The sequence below is a fragment of the Embiotoca jacksoni genome, unplaced genomic scaffold (genome assembly GCF_022577435.1).
Source record: "Embiotoca jacksoni isolate LCO1_2020_lvr unplaced genomic scaffold, fEmbJac1.0.p SCAF_9, whole genome shotgun sequence".
Taxonomy (NCBI): Eukaryota; Metazoa; Chordata; class Actinopteri; family Embiotocidae; genus Embiotoca; species Embiotoca jacksoni.
Window position 1 is genome coordinate 18,843,566 of NW_027185447.1, and position 17,750 is coordinate 18,861,315.

The 17,750-nt window shown below is 43.7% G+C and overlaps 1 protein-coding gene across 1 annotated transcript; it reads right to left on the reverse strand.

Moving 5' to 3' along the window:
• Window positions 1-1,683: 1,683 nt before the first annotated feature.
• Window positions 1,684-17,454, reverse strand: LOC138193510 (uncharacterized). Its single transcript, XM_069141616.1, is given in 10 exon segments — window positions 1,684-3,033; window positions 3,035-3,343; window positions 4,691-4,828; window positions 6,754-6,819; window positions 6,821-7,288; window positions 8,022-8,035; window positions 8,337-8,370; window positions 8,525-8,582; window positions 9,850-10,074; window positions 17,041-17,454. Coding segments are annotated over 9 exon segments (1,449 nt in total). The 5' UTR covers window positions 9,984-10,074; window positions 17,041-17,454; the 3' UTR covers window positions 1,684-2,805.
• Window positions 17,455-17,750: the final 296 nt, after the last annotated feature.

Here is a 17,750-nt window from a genome sequence, read left to right on the forward strand (position 1 = left end):
TCTGATCTTTTCACTGTCACGTACCTTCAATGAAAGTGACTGCCTCATTCATGTGCCTATTCAGTCATTCACGCTCCTCACAGTGAGATTAGCACATCACATAAGCTGTGAATGTTGTACCATCTTCACACCAACAGCATCTCCCGCTCCCACGTGTTTGTTTTGGGCTGCTTTCCTGTGATCGCTCCTCACCGAGCGGGTGACACTGTGATCACGGATGTCATACGACGCACGCTGTATTCTCCAAGACAGCAGAAGACTCGCTCGCCCATGTGACTACTGCCTCAAGGTTAACCTGTTACCATGGAGACAAGCCCGCCAATGAAAATTCAGCAGACGGTTGCGATGTTGACTGCAAGCTTTTTGTTTTAAGGGGTGACCTATTTTTTTTTTTTCCCTTCTCCCCCCCCCTTCTCCACAGCTACTCAGACGCAGACCCTGCTACTCTGGCACATGTGCACGTGCACGCAGACATTCACACAGATAAAAAAAAAACATGGGAAGGCTACTCACACACACACACACACACACACACACACATACTCCATGTGATTTGAGGTTGTAAGGTTGTGCTTCACAAAAGAAACAAAGCACAATAGAAGAAACAAGTGTCCTTTGACATCAAATTTATGAAAATATTACATATGATATAATTTTCTGAATATGATTCCAAACATTAGAAGTCTGTAGGTATGCGGAGGATTTTCTTTCCTTTTAAAGGACTAAAACTGAATCTACAGGCAGCTTTTAGGACCAGAAGAAGAGCTTTAACTCAAAACAAAGATGGCAACTCTCAGAGAAGTCTGTCTTCAAATTCTGCTTTCTGTCCGTTTTAATAAGCGAGACTATGAGATAAAACATCTTTTTTTTTAAAGTGCCACTTTATTACAAAAGTATAAACTTGACTGACATTTCATGAATAGTAATCTTGATATAAAACATTACAATCTTTTGCACTTAGCACTTAATTACACGCTTTTTGAGTACAAGACCCTGTAGTCTGAATAGCAAACACACAACATTAGCTGCCACATTTAACTTAACAGGGCTTTCCAAGAACACACCGTAGCTTCATGGCTTCAAAAAACAACAAACAGAATACACTGAAATTTACATTGCAGCTGTAGTTTCCGCAGTTTGTGTCACAAGATAAGTCATTCCAAAACACAATTGAACATAATAGAAAAAGATAGGTTTCTTGACACTGATGATATATTTATTATTCTTTCTCTTTTTTTCATGTACATACACATTGCATTAACATACAGTATAATCACATTGTTTGCTGGGGAATATTTGGTCAAAATGAAATTGTCGTTATTGTCCAGGATTTTGTATGTTTGTTTTGTGTGTGTTTTTTTTTTCCTGTGGGGCGGGGAGGGGGTGGGGGCGTCGGGGTTCTCTGCTGCTTAGCGAACCGTTTGCTTCACATAATTGTCATTTCTGCAATATTTTTCAACACTGATAACAGAGAGAGTTTTCATCGATGGAGGGATGGTGAGACATGACGTTTGCTAATACACATCAGTTCTACTGTAGCTTTCCACGCTGCACTATGATGAAACCCAAGCAGATTCATAATGACCACAAGGCAGGGACTATGCAGATGAACAGTCCACAGATATGAGTGAGGACTGAGCAGACGGAGGGGGGGGGGGGGGGGGGGGGGGGGGGGGGGGGGGGGGGGGGGCGGGGGGGGAGTGGACTGTCTCCACCTTTGGGACTCGGGCAGTTCTCTTTAGTCTTGTTTCATCTGTACCGAGTGTGTTGCAGGGCGCAGGAGGGAAAATTAAGTTCTCCTCTCTGCTGCACGGAGTCCCACTGAGCCAAAGACATCCTTAATCTAACTGGCTTTGAGCTCTACAGAGAAATAAAGCAACACACTAGAAAATAAACAACCAACGACGATAGAAAAGAAAAAAAAAACATTCATATAGAGGTACCACATGACAGTGCTTGATTTTTTGTTTTGTTTTTTCACCTTTTTTTTTTTTAAGCATGCAACTTGTAGCAGGCAAAGTGCAGAAACAGGGTCAACAAAGTAAAACACTTCATTTACAGACAGCAGTGGAGACAGTGTTCAGTCCATGTGAGGTGAAACAAAAACGTGACGAAGGGAGGGACGTTTTCTGGTTGGCTCTTGTAATGTGAAAATGGTCGAAATTAGTCGAAGCTTTTAGGAGGAATGCAAAATGTGTGCAATTTTTTTGTTATAATACTCTCATAATTGTTTCTCTTGGTCCCTGAGCTTTCAAGTATTTTGATTAGTAATTCATTCCTTTATATCATTTAAATTCCATCCTGAATCACATCTTGACCAACTACAGGGAAGGCCTGTTCATGACAGACTAAGTGCTACCAAAATATTTCACACAATGCTTTGCCTTTTTCCCCAAATAAGAGTCCTGCTTGGACCAAATATATGACTATTTTTACCCGCTAGAATTGAGGAAGAATTTAGGCTTTTCACTTTATTGTGCTTTGCACATATCAGGAAAATAGAAGTGCTACTGTTACCTACAGATTGCTCTGCAATGGTCTTGTGCTCATTATTATTCACTACCTTTGGATTCCTTATAAGGTTGATAGATTGGACTTTGTATTCAGCCCAGGTCATAACAGATCAACATTACTGCCCCAAGGCCTCTAGAGCCTGAGAAAGGCTTGATGTTATGACTTGAATGTAAACAGTATGTGTGGGTGAGCATGACAGGGGCTCAGCCATCACTCCTGGTGGTGTTAGCTCAGCTCCTTGTGTTGGAGGGATAGGGGGGGGGGGGGGGGGGTCACAGTGCAGCCGCCGCCTCAGAGCCCTGTTACGTACATCTCCATGCCGTCGTTGAACGTGAAGATGGTGGTGGTGCTGGAGGTGGCGGAGCCCTGCTTCAGGTCGCCGATGCTCTCGTACAGGTTCTCCCCTGGCAGCAGCAGGGCTTTGGCAGGCAGGTGCTGGAGCTTGGGGGTCTGCTGCGTCGGCGGCGGCGGAGGGGGCTGCTGCTGCTGCAAGGGCTGCTGGGCTTTCTTCCTCCGGGGGCCGCAGGGTGGCACACGTGTTGGGGGGCCTCTCTCGCTTCCAGCCGCCTCCGTCCACGTTCTCGTAGGCCGGGTCGCACTCCTCCGTCCCGATGGACTCGTAGCAGTGGTCGTCGAGGGGCCCGCCGATGGCTTTGCCCTCCTGAGGGGCCCACGTCTGGGGTTTGACCACTACACTAAACCCCCCGTCCCGGTCTCGGTCCCGGTCACCACGACCCAAGGTCCGGAAGCCAAGGTTGGCTGGGGGAGACCCCGGCACTACTCTCTTTTTCTTTCCTGGTTTACATACCTTGGAGTACATCTCAGCCACCTGCAATCAAACAGCACGGGATTACCTACCACGAAAAAGACTTTAAAGGAACAGTTAAAAAAATTGTCTTTTTCACTTTAGGGACAGCATTGATCCCACTTCTGTATCTGTCTGTTATGGAGCTACAAGCCAGCAGCTATTTAGTTTAACTTAGACTGGACGGGTAGGAGGGGAAAAGCTAGGCTGTACAGGTGACAAAATCAGCCTAACATCACCTTTAAAGCTCATTGATTTATTTAAGCCATAAAATAACTAAGTGAAAAGGAGACTGCTCCCAGGCAAGCAACAGTCCCACACATGCGTAACCTCTGGCACAGCTTGTTGCTTTTAAACTTTGTTTTTTGTATACAATAACCAAACAAGGTTTAATCTGTTTATCAGTGAGATTTAGAGATTCTTGTCGAGGTTTTTTTTTTTTTTTTTACAAATGAACGGAGCCAGGTGAGCGACTCCTGGTTGCAGCTTCTTATTTAATAGGCAGATGTGAGATTTTCTAATCCAACGCTCAGCGAGAAAGGCCAAAGTTTTAAAATGTTCCTTTAACCTTTCTAACCTGCAAAACTAATTTGCTTATCTAAGCATTGTTCAAACTCACAGATTATTATTATAAAATATGAGTAAAGGTAACAGTTGATTAAATATACATTCGGTTGATACTCCTGGATAAATTGCTGAACATTTCATTTCATGTGATACAGCTGCCAAAGCCTCCCATGTATGACTATTACAATCCAATCCTGTTTCTAATAGATAAAAACCAAGAAGGTAATTTAACAAAACTATCTATTTTCTAAAAATCCTCAAAATTTGTTGTTTGTGCATGAAAAAATTATCTATAAAATTATTTATTACAAAAAACAAAAAAGCCCTTTCTCTGGCCAAAAATCTGTTCTTCCTTTTTTACACAAGAAAAACTTTGATTCATTGTTTTGTATTAAAATATAAAGCTTTAGAAAGAAAGAAATACTAATAAAGCAAGGATGTTATATTTTCTACTTTGCTTTTTCTTCAGATTAAGAACAACAGTACAGCTGCAAATTGTAAAATCAGTTTCAAATCTTTCATATTGCAGCAGACTGAATATTTTTTTAATCTGTTGGTTCATTAGATTGTTTAATAGAGTATTTAAGGAAGGAAATAACAGCTGTAGATGTGTTAAAAGGACCTTCTGGATTTAATCAATTTAAGAGCGATAATACTTCACTGTAGTGTTGGGTCAAGCGCATACACAGAATGGATAAACAGTGTGTAAAATTATTTCTCTTGCATTGATTTAAGTGCAATATTGTGAAAGAGAAGCTTCAACAGAGTCACATTCGATGCACAGACTGAGGAGTGGTCGCTCACCACTGCAGCAGACGGTTGTATATTCTCCACTGTGTGAGCACCCAGCGGAGCCAGGCCTTTATTTTGGAGCATGAGCATCTCTTCGTCCTCTGGAGGCTTCCAGATATACTGCTCTCCGTTGCCCATAAACATCACTTCCTGTCAGCAGAGCAACAAATCACATTCGGCGCAGAGCTGGTCACATGTTCTTGTTCATGCCGCAACCGACAAATGTGAACAAAAAAAACCCAGACATAACAGGACTCACAAAAGGGTAAATTACTCTTTCAAGAGGTGCAGTAGAATTGGAAATATGCTGGATGGATTTCATACTGCGTTGAATAGATTTTCCCTGGAAGGTGGAGCCTGTAAGGAACCATGTGCTAATATTCTGGATGACTCAATTTCAACACGTTGCGTCATCTCGAGGAAAATCAGTGGCGGACGGGCCTGAGAGCAAACTGCTTACACATGTAAGCCAGTGAACTGTGCGTGTTACTGAACTGAGGTCACAGCTGATGGAGCGACCTCGCTGACCTCACGCAGGGCAGCAAATGGTCTCCCACTGTCACCTGGAGGGGAGCACAAAGCCTTATATCCACAGTCGAAGCAGACAGCCGGCGTACACTCCTGCTGCTGCGAACATATGGAGGAGGCGACACTGCTGGGAGCAGAAATACCCCACTATCACCGGGAACTCTTCGACAAATAAACACCCCTCGCCGCCTTGGCATCAAGGAAGAATTCTACAGAAGTGCTAACATATCACAACATGCGTGATGAAGCTGCAACACTGGCTTAATTAGAGCCGTGCAGCTCTTCTGCAGCATCAACAGGAAGTCGGACAGAAAAACTCCAGATACTGATCAACACACCTTCACCACTAACTGCATGTTTATCTGTCGTACTGGTGCTGACGAAGGACAAGAAAATGAAATATTTATCATTAAAAAAAAAAAAACGTTTCTGAACGTGTCGAACCGGAAACCGGTGGCTGTTCACACTCGATGGGTCCACAAACCGGACTGATCAACTAAATCTTCCTCTACTTCATATAATATCGTCTTCTGCTCCAGTCAGACCTCCAGAGAGCCACTAACAACCCAACCTATGCGTTAACTTCCTCTCCCCCTCCGGTCATCACTTCCTCGCTTCCTTCAGCTCATGAAACCACTGAGGTGTTTCTGTCGAGGCTTATTGCAACAGAAATATGTGAAATAAACATTATGTGGCGTTTTATTATATTTGTTATAGTATACTCAAGAATGACATTTACTGCTAAAAAATAGTGATACTCCTGGATAAATAGTTTGGAGCCAGAAGTGACCATATATGGATGAGCTCGGGGGGAGGGGGAGGACATGCGGGGGATCTGACTCGATCTGATTGGCTACGATACTACGTCCCGCCCAGCGATAGCGGAAACCTGACTGCGCCACAGGCCTGTCAATCAAACAGACAAAAACACGGCTTTTTGCGGCTTTTTTTCTAATAAATATAAATATTTTCAGATGGACCGACAGAAAATTAAGAAGGAGCAACTTTAGCTAACGACAACCATGATAACTTGAAGAAAAAATGTGTTCACTTTGTATTTCATGAGAGAAGTTGAACGGGAGTGTATGGAGCCAGAGCTTTTTTTAGGAGCCAACCTCTTGTGGCACTCGGTGATATTGCAGTTTAAGGCACTTGCCTCATTTTTCAGACCCAGAAGCTACGTCCACTTTTATATACGGCCTGTGGTAAAATCACAAGCGGTTAGTGCACCGTTAGCAGTGGCTGTTCCACCACAAAGGAGGAACTGACACGCCAAGTTCACTCTTCAACTGCCAACCGAATGACATCACACCGGTGACACTTTTTGGATTTATGGGAAGTGAAGCCGAAAAACACAGCTGCAATTACCGTTTGTCGCCAAAGAGAACGAAACAAATCTTTGAGATTGTGGCAGCTTCGACCCTGTTAAGTCTGCAGGAAGTGAAAAGAGTTTGAATACTTTCTTAAGCGACTGTAACTTCCTGGAAGAAAGCAACAGAACTGTTAAACTATTCATCAAAAGGTGTGAAACTCTGAACTCTACCAACCTTTGGGAATGCCGGGACGTTAAAGGTGTCAACGTTTCTACGGGGCAACTTTGTGCTGTGAGGGTGCGGCGGGGGGCGGGGCTGGATGAGAGGGCGGGGCGTGTCGTGGCGGTGGCGCCGGCGGTTCCACCATATCCGTCCCGCTGTCCCTCTTTTGGGGCGCCTTGTCGGCCTTCCTCAGCTTCCTGACGCAGGCGTACTCCGCCGTCTCCGGAGGGTGAGGGGGAGACATGACCTGGGCCTCGGGTTCGGGCAGCCCTCCTTCCACGTCCCCGTCCGGGTCTGGGGGCGCCGGGGTGTTGGCAGGGACGGCCGGAGGGGCCGGAGTGTCTGTCTGCCCGGCCCTGCCTACCATGGCGTAGAGGGCATCGTCAGTACGTGAGGTGGAGGAGCGCCGGCCCACTTCAGAATAAGTGTGCTCGCCGTCCTCTCCAGTCCCAGAGGGGATCTGGGGAAGCTGCCTGCCTTGAGAACGAAGGTCAGAGTTAGACCGGCGGCTGGGCAGCAGCAGAAGGTCCATGCTGGCTGGACGTTTCTTTTTAAGATGCCTCTGCAAGGGACGTACAGCCTGCTGTTACACCGTCCGTACAGCCGATAGGCCCCCGTAAAACAGCATCCACATACACATTTGTGAACATGAATAAATCTCTCACTGGTGAGAGAAAATCTCAAGCTGACAGTAAACTGGGAACTGACATAGATGTCTGAGAATATGCATCCAACTTGGCTTCATTCCACTGCAGTGGAAGCAGGACAAGTATGAAGCAGGACATATGCTTATATTTCTTCAAACCCTCTCGGGCTACTGTCACAGCGCCCACAAACGCAGTTCCCTGTTGACTGTCAGTGACGGAGCTCCAGGATTTGTCTTGGCATTCTGATTTGTGTCTTTGAGGGAAAGATGCATGTTCACAAATCAGGACCGAGCAGTCCAGTGGAAGAGTTGTAAATGTAATGTGAATTCTGTTTTAGGGTAAATTTCCCCTCTAATATGTCCTCAAATCTTATTATAAGAGGCTTTTTTTTTAATGAATTTAGGGCCAGATACAAAGAATGTGGAGAGAAACTGCGACGTTGCACTTACTTGCTTGATAATCTTGTTTTCGTGGACCTGCAGTTAGTTAGTGAGGCCGACTTTAAATCAGCCAAATCAAAACATACAACAGTTAAATTTATTTGGGGGTGAAAATTGATTTCCTTTCATGCTGTTACATTTTAACAATGATACTTCATTTTTATGGACTTTGTTGTTGCTGCAGTGTGAAAACCTTTTTCTCCAGCTCTGCTGATTTTCATGCTTTTACATAAACGGAAAGATTACATGCTGCTGGTGTGTTTGAGGAAAGTTTGCGACCCATCCAGCTCAGAACATTTCCCCCAAAATCCCCTCTAATAACGCCACAAGTGCTTTGATATGCAGCTAAAACCGAACCAGGCTGTTTAGCTCCCGAAGAGTTGACATAGGGCTTTCACCTGAAAACGATGCCGCGCTGTTTACTGAGCACAGGTCAGGATTTGAATGTGAAGGATGCACTCACTTTTGCCATTGCAGTTCATCTTGTTCATCTCAGTGTCCGATTTACTGATGGACCGCAGCTTCGACTGCCTGAGTATACCCTGACAACACACACACATATACGCACAAACACACACGCGGGACATGTTAAACTCTAATTAAGGCTGAAGAGGTGTCTTCTGAATGGTACTGTTCTCTGGTGAATTGAGTTGCTTCTGCTGCAATGCAAACAAAACATCGTTGCCTGATACCTACCATGTCCATGAGACGGTGTTTTCCACCCTCGCCGGAGACATTGTGTGTCTTCCCCTTCCTGTGATGAACACAAACGCTCTGTCATACACGAGTCGACACTGATGTAATTGTGTGTGTGTGCGTGTGGAGTTTGCGTCTGAGTCACTGTCCATGTGTGGCTGAGTCATCTTATGACTGTGCATATGTGAGAGAGGCATTCGGAGTATATTTGCATACGTGCCTGCTCAGCCCGTCACGATCAAGAAAATGTTGTTGATGATTATAATTGTCGGAAATAATTGCAATGATCAATTTAATTTGTCTTTTTCTAGTTATAGAATAAGCTTTCATCACAGTTTAATAATATACACACAACTTATGAAGAAGAAGAGCCGCTTATGTGGTTTTTGGCTTTGCGGCTAAATGCATGATGGTAAATTTAATATTAGAAGTTCAGCATCTTTAAGATGAACAGTTGGTGGCGCTAATTCTCAAACGGTGTAAAACTACGTGGACATCATGATGGAAATGTGACATTTCTGTTTGTTTCATCCTGCTGTTTTTATACACATGAATAGAAACGACTCTAGCGATGATACAAAATGACTGCAGTCAGCTCAAATAATGGTGATCAGGCGATTATGTAATAATGATGACAGGCGTCGTGCCTCCCAGTGGTGCAAAGTAACTAAGTACATATATTCAAGAGCTGTAGTACAGTTTAGAGGTATTCTACTGCTTTACTTGAGTATTTTTCCTACATTTGACTTGTAGCTACAGTCAATAATTACTATTCAAATGATGCACTTAGAAAATAGAATTAAGTTGTTGTATTTTTGGCTTAAAATTTGTTATAAGAAGTCAATTTTACAATAAAAGTAGAGAACAGAAAAACTGGAGACAAATTAGTGAAGCATAACTTAGTTTTTCCTTCTTTTCTTGCCCACTAATCATCTCATGACCCCTCAGATTTACCTTGTGACCCTTTGGAGGGGGCCTGACCCCTATGTTGGGAACGACTGGACTAGACTACTTTACAGTATTTACAGTAGATAAAAGCAGCTCCACATCGATCTAAACAGCGGTAAGCCAATCTAATAATGTCCTGTTATATTTACAGGCTGCTCTGTTGCTCGATGAGAACTTTTACTTTTGATACTTTAAGTGCATTTCGCTGATAAACTTGTAATGAAGTGTTTTTACACTGCTGTATCGGCGCTTTTGCTTAAGTAAAGTATTTGAGTACTTTTCGTCCACTACTGGTGTGTGCAATGTGTAAATCTTCTTCAGTGCAAAAATGTAAACGAACTTGCTGAATCTTTACGTGTGCAGAGTGCTGCTCTCACCTCTGGCAGCCCACGCAGAGCACCACGATGAGGATCGTAACAACAAAGGCTGAGGCAGCAGCGATAGCGCCCAGCAGCAGGACCTTGCCGTAGGGAGGAGCCGTGAAGTTCAGCCCGTCCTGCATGGAGGCCATGTGGGAGCGCAGACGCTCGCTTGCTCTCACACACTCACACACACACCCTTACACTCATGCACGCAGGGAAGTGCCACGGTCTCACTGGGATCTGCAGCGGAAAGGCACAGAGTGGGGCTTAATTACAAAAATTATCTAACCTTTACAAAACATTAAGAAGGTTAACAAAGCAGCGGAACCAGAAGTAAAATATTCACGGTGAAAATGGAAGAAGGAACAGTATGAATTCCCATCCAGCGCAAGAGCAATGAAATGAACAAGACATTACGCCTCCGGCATGTGCTTCTGCTTTACCTTGTTTGAGGGATTACTGAGCTTTGTGTGACACACTTACTAAGACATCAACAACATACCTGCTCACCAGCACAGATTTTTCGGGATCAAGTCTGAAAGTTAGTTACGGCAGCAGTCCAACAATTCATTTAACTACTCTTCAATGTCGTTTTGAAAAGAAATCCTGTGAAAAAACTAATCTGAGCTGTTTTATTTATATTTATTTGATTTCGGATCTGTTTGTTGAGTGGCTGCACCTCTGTATTGGTAAATACAAATGTCCTATGTGTTAACCGTTTTAACAGGAACAAACGCACATATTGAGAAGGTACAATGAGTCACAGCAAAGCTGAACATGCCAGCAGGCAGAGTAACCCGAAAACACTGAAGGAGACAAGTGTGAAAGCAGAGCGAGCAGACAGAAACATCTTCTGCTTCTCCGCTCGCCAGACAATCTCACATTTGGCAGTGTAATATCTTTCAAATAAACAATAAATTCACAGCGATAAAACAAAAAAGACCAAACAAACAGGCCTAATCTCTGTCAAATCGCGCCATCTGTCTACTGTGACAATGTGTTTTCATGTGTACGTTAATGTGTGTTTGTCCATTAGCAACAACAGGGCTGCCGACTGTCTGAAACGCACCGTCTGGTTGAACTGAAGTTACACGTCTTTCCTCATTCTCATTTATTTATTCAGTTTATAAGTACAGACTTTCTCCTAGACTGCATTCTCTCTGTTGGATCCTTTTCAACAAACTTTTTGCTGGGTTTGTGTATTTGGATGCTCTTAAAACAACAAGTTGTAGTATTGGAGTCCACGTAGACACTTTCCCTCCCGGCAGAATTTAATCTCTGCCGGTCAACTTTCTTTAACTTTGTCTATGGTCTGGTGAGGAACACGTACAGTATCTTCTCTGAAGGTTAGCCAAAGCCTTGAACACCTCCAGACTGTTCTCAGGAGAAATCTCCACGCTGCTGCTGAGCTTTTCTGAAACAAACACGTCAGTCTGAAGCAGCTCGACCTGCAGCACACGTTTCTGTTTTATCCGTATATTCTTTTACTCCCAGCCAGGCTGACGATTTCGGACTATCAGGTCCACTCCCATCTGGATAGAAAACTATGCAAAACATTTTGATATCTTTTTTACGAGAGTGGCCTCTATTGATCTGATTATAATAGAGTCTAAAAGTCAGGAAATATCCAAATATCCCCCATTGAAGTGCTCGGGGTACCTGTTATCATCACCTTTTACAGTTATAAAAAACCATCTCTCTATCTCCTCACTATATTCTCCAAATCTATTGTATTAAATCTGGCACATACAACTGACCACCTCCAAATGTGGCTTGCGTCCCCGCTGGACTCCCATGACTAATTATAAGCAAATTAGCTTTTTCAATGATGTCAAAAAATGTTTTGAGAAAATCATTCTTACCAACTGGATTACCAACCGGACGAAGCCTCAAGGAAGTTCTACATGATTGGATTACTCTCAAATTTGTTTAAAATTTGCTCAACTGAGCTTTATATGGCAGTTATTTGTGGTAAAGTTTTTTCATCAAATAATGTATTTTGGGCATTTGACACACAGAAAACAAGGGAATAGTTGTATTATTAGTCCATTATAGCAGAATCACAAAACTACAGCCAACTATTATTTACACAATTATTACAACTGACAAAAACCCAAACGATGTTGAGTTACTTTTATAGAAAACTGGACAAGTAGCAAATGTTCATACTAGAGAAACACCATTTTTAAGTAATTAACTTATCTTTTAATGTCATTATTTTTGCAGATATTTCAAGTAGCAACCCACCATGACATCACCCAAGCTGCCGTTTTGAATCCTCGGGTCTGGTTCTTTGACTGTATTGACTGTATTTAGACGAGCTGGGGAGGAACGAGCAATGGATGTGGATGACTCAATCTGCCTGTGAACCCAAGAGCAAGACCGACCTGAAATCTGACTGCATGACAAGCATGTCAATCAAACCAGGTATGCCCCCAAACGTACCTCTCTTTAAGGTCGAATATCTAATTATTTCCTGGAGAACGACCAGAACACTGATCAGAAGGAGTGAATAGCTGATGATTCCGTAATGACTTGTGGAAAATATTTGATTGACTTTGTATTTCACTAGAGAGGTTGGTGGTCTGTGAATGGGCATCTACTGTATCTATTGCACCAAACCTGGTTTGGGATTCCACATGATTTTAGAAACTTTGACCTGCTGATGGCGCTAGAGGAAAAGTCAGGGGATCCCCAAATTTGGTAAGATTCATCCTCTGGGGATCCCAAATGTTTGTACCAAATCTCATGCCAATCCACCCAACATTTGTTGGCATTCTTTAGTTTGGACCAAAGTTTTGGACCAACACAATAGAATATTTTTCTGTGAAGCAGCCGGAGAGAATCTTGAGAGCACTAACCACATGAATACTACATTTAGTACAGAGGCTACAAAAATACTGAAAGATGAATAGAGTGAGCTTTTGAAAAATGGGGACTCCTCTCAAGTCGTCTGCATGATTAACACACCTCAGTAGAGGGCGAGCTCTGTTGCAGCCATAACATCACTGGTCAGTGCAGTAAACCTTCACTGTGAGGACGTCCCTGCACCGCCTCTTTTTCAGGCTGAAGCTCTCATTTTTCTCAGATCTAACTTCTGTTGCCTTTGTGAAAGTTTCTTGTTTTCTTCAATCCATTATTGAGAGCATTCAACTCATTTCACTAAGTATCTGATTCTCTGTTAAATCACACACAGTAGAGACAGGACAGCGGTTTATAACGCTGCTCTGTATTGTGGAATTTGAGCTGACTTCTGGTAATTTGCATCTCTTTGAGTCGAGATCCAGACATGAACCCAACTGTTCTCAGCATGAAATCCAATTTGCACCAAATTTCATACAGAGGGATGTTGGTGATTCTTTGCATGCTGCTTTCAGATATCTTTGCAAATTCAGGGTGTCCTAACCAGAGAACAACCGCTTTGTTTCCCAATTCAAATTATATCAATTATTATCCATACGATCTATTAATAAGTCATATTTTTCAGCAGTGGATATAATTACTTCTTTGAGCATGTCTTATGAAAGTGATTGCAACACCGAGCATGTTTTCACAGCATGTCTGTCAAAGCTATTTTGTGTGTTTTAAGAGGAGTCCCTGACTGTGACCTGCTGTTAATTCCACTAAATCTCCCACCAGTGCTTCACCTTAACCAGAGCACTTCCTGAGCGAGAAGTCGGGAATATCATGTTGGATTTTAAAGCACCTCTATGCACCTATGAGGAAATGATCATTTAATTCACAGTTGCGTCAGCGTTGGGGTAATTATATCTGTGCTGATTTGACAACAGAGCCGAGGAGGGGAGATGGAGAGGGTAATGAGAGAGAAGAAAGGGGAAAGGTGTAGGAGTGGAGGAAAAGAAAGAAGAGAGAGGAGAGAGGAAGACATGCGTGGGAGTCTTGTGGCAGGTGTTTGAAGATACTGAAAGCTGATGATGAGAAGAGACTGTCACATTTCCCAACATCATTTCCCAGTCTTCCCTTCCCTTCCTCTGCTCTCACTTCCCTGTGTCAGTGAGTGTGTCCACACCTCCCCGGCCATTCCTTCCTCCCTCGTTCCCCCTGCCTCCGCCTGCGGTGTTCAGCCAGAGTGACGCCTCAGCACTGCAGTGTAATCTCTGGCCCTAGAGCTGCTTCGTCTGAGCCAACCAATTGGACGTAGCGCTCAGAGCAACAGCAAGAAATGGCCCTCCACCGGCTGCCTTTCTGCTAAACAAAGCCCCCGCTCCCTCAGCCACAGTGACCCCCCCTCCGCCCATGGTGCCAGCGTGCTCATTACAAACTACCGGTGCTCTCTCGAATACCTGCAGGTGCAGATTTGCCAGGTGTTGCCCTGACCATGCATCACAGGCCAGGAGGACACTCGGATGAGGCCATATGTAGCGAGGAAACTGGAGCATCATTGATCAATATTATCTGCCTCAAATATAGTTGTGGAAGCTCATTTCTCACACATACAAATAGTAACATAATATTATTTGCATGGAGATTTGGCTCCAGAGGCCTGACAGATGGCCTTTTTTTTTTTTTTTTTTGTGGATATAAAAAACGATCCAGATTTCATATTTATCCTTTGTATGTCTTTATCTCTGCATGCATCAATGGACAAACAGGGGAAATGAGCTGCAAGAAACCAAAAACGTTTGGTCTATAAATGCCAGACAACAGTTAAAAATATCTGCCACCGTTTCATTGATGTCAACGAATCACCTGTTTTTTTTCAGCCAGCATTAAAAAATATTTAAAAAAGATCGAATTTAGGATCACGGAAGTCACAGAGGACTTTAGAGCCCCAAACAATTGTTTGATTTATCAGCTAATTGACCAATAAAACCTTAATCTACAAATACTTTGCGTAATTGCTTAAATCATTTTTAAAGCAAATCTGCTATTCAGTTGTTTTCCAGCCTCTCAAATGTGACAATTTGCTATGTTTCCTTGTCTTCCATCATAATAAATTGACTGTTTGGATTTTATTGTTTGTCAGACATTACGAACCATCAGAAGAAACTGTGATAGAGATGTTTCACTGTTTTCTGATGTCTTGTGGACCAAAAGATTAACCAGTTAAAAAGGAAAGTAGTCGTTAGTAGTTGCAGGTCACCTGTTGACTTGGATCTGACCGTAACGTTTACATTTCTGTAGAGGAAGAGTGAAGCATGCTGGGTAACACATTAGGGCTGATATCTTCATCAGATCATATTTTATAGGCCGAAAAATGTCATCCTTTTTTTAAACAAACAAACGCTCACAGTCTAAGTCTTTCAAACAGCAAAGAAAACGCTCATGTTTTCTGCTTACGGCATCTGACAAGGCCGTGAAGGGAAACAAGGAATTATGGTGTAATCCTCATAAAAATTCATTTTTAGGAACAACATTCAGCCCTGGTAGCAATCGATACCAGTAAGGCTTTAAAAAAATAAAAAAAAATCTAGGAACATGCACTGCATTTACATGTGTGTTCATTATTAATAATACTGGAGCTCCTTTCAAACAAGCCCAGCCAGCCAGCCAACAGTGGCCTCTCTGCCAATCTGCTCAGGTTTTGATAAACCACCTGGGAGTTCATGTGGAGCAAAAAACCTCACCCTCTGTGACACAAATAACAGCAACGTGAGTGTGAGTGTGAGTGTACGTGTGTGTGTGTGTGTGTGTGTGTGTGTGTGTGTGTGTGTGTGTGTGTGTGTGTGTGTGTGTGTGTGTGTGTGTTGGAGAGGGAGGGAGGGTGAGAGAGAGAGAGGAGACTGCTATTGTGTGAGAATGTGAATTAGGTCAAATGTTTGCTTGCAACAACGATTAACCATGCCCCTGTGAGGAAGAAAGCTGAAGCCTGTGTGGAAGAGGCTCTGTCTTTATCTGTGCAGCGCTGCCTCTGATACAAACACCGTCTGACATTATGGATCCAAACCAAATTAAAGAATAAATATGTGATCATATGATTCACAGCCTTTTTTCTTTTTTTTTTTTCTTCTTTTTTTTGCCTTGAAACAACAACACAGATGCTGGAGGTTAAAGAGGAATCATCATCATCATCATGTTTTTACTCTGAGGGTCTTTTCTTTAGTAAAATAAAGACAGTCCTCCGTGAAGGGCTTGTGTGTGTGTGTGTGTGTGTGTGTGTGTGTGTGTGTGTGTGTGTGTGTGTGTGTGTGTGTGTGTATCTGGGGAGGTTGTATGTATGTGGCTCATGATGGCACCCACTCAGCAGGCATCAATCACACTGGGTGACGGTTCGGCTGCTGGCTGCCCGGTTCGCCGCGCCTCTGGGCTCCAACACCTCAAACTGCAGTGATGCTGGTGACAACAGGTTACAAACCACGACTCAAATGACGCCGGCTGAGACCCCCAAAAAACATGCAAAGGGTGTGAATGGGGATTTTTATAGGGTGGTGGTGGTGGTGGAAGCAGGGGTTAAAAAAATTTAAATGTTTTTTTTTAAAAAAGCCCGTGCAGGTAGAGGCTATAGGCGATCACAGAAAATGAAAAATTTCAGGCTGATGCAGTGTGCTTTTTTTTTTTTTTTTATCGCGGGTTTTGTTTCATTAAGCCTGTAGCGCGAAGGTTGGTTTTTTTTTTTTTTCTTCCTCATTTCTCTTCTTCTCTAATCATCAAAGCGTTTCCGATTAATTTCCAGATCAAAGTGAGGATGGTAAAAGATGTTGTGTCCCCGAGGTCAGCTGGCAACTTACACGACAAAGCCAGTTCCCCCCACACTCCCTATTTATGAGTGAGGAAGGGGAGGGAGAGATGGGGGGGGGGGCTGCAAATGTTAAGGGAAGGTCTAACGTTAATGATCTTTATGCTTCAGTCACAGAAAAACGCGTGATCGGAGGCTTCCTGCGCCTCCCTCTCGTCAAATCACCATAAAGTTCTCTCATGAATCCGCGAATTTGGGAATTAAATCACAAAAGGCAATGCAGTAACGCTGAGGTGGGTGCACACGTGTCTGTGTGTTAAATGTATGACCAGAGGAAATGAAGAAAAGGCAGGGCGAGCACAAAGAAAAACAGGCAAAGCGCTCGGCTACGTTTGCTGGATGAATAAAGGATGCCGTGAACCACTTACGTGTGCAGCTTATCGAGCTCAATCTATAGGCACATATGAATGACCCCCCCCCCCCCCCCCCCACCCCTCCTCCTTCCCTCCCTCCAGCCTGTCACACGGCCACGGGCACAGAGCATTGCGCTATAGCATCCCTGTACTCACTCAGCTCAGAGATTTGGGGAGGCGCAGCGTCAACCCTGGTCGGTTCCTTCAGTTTCTGCTTCCCCTCGGACCAGGCGCTCCCCGCGAGCATAATCAATCAAAGGCGATAACTTGGCTTTCCTGGGCTTCACCGAACACGAATGCAGCATATTGCATGTGGCATCCTCTGAGCGCCCGCTGACCCCCTTGTGCGCCCCTGTCCGCGCTCCTCTGCTCCCCAGCCAGAAGGCAGGCTGGGAAGTCTGTAACCTGCCGATCCTCTGCCCCGCTGCCGCCGCTGCAGCTGTATCTCCGGTATTATCTCCGAGTGCCAGGTTTCTCCTCCACAGTCCCTCAAGCCCCCTCCATCTCTACTTGCTTCCCCTCGGCTCAGCTACTGTGCTTCCATGTGACACAGGCAGAGCTGGAGACCCCCCAATTATGAATTTGTCTTTTTGATTATAGCGTCATCCCACGGCAGGTTGAGGAAGTGCAGCTGTAGGTCTAAAATATGGACTGTGGTTTAGGAGAGTTTCTCAGCCCATGTTGTTCTGACTTCCCAAATGTCTGTAAAGGGTGTATATATCTAATTTCATGTTAATTTCAGGGCTTGGTGAGGGCCATATTGAGTTTGTACTACTGCAATTTGGAAACTTTACACGTTAAAGTGAGGTGATGTGCTGTTAACAATGTAACCTATAAAAACTGTTTTTATGTCTTTGAAATAATTT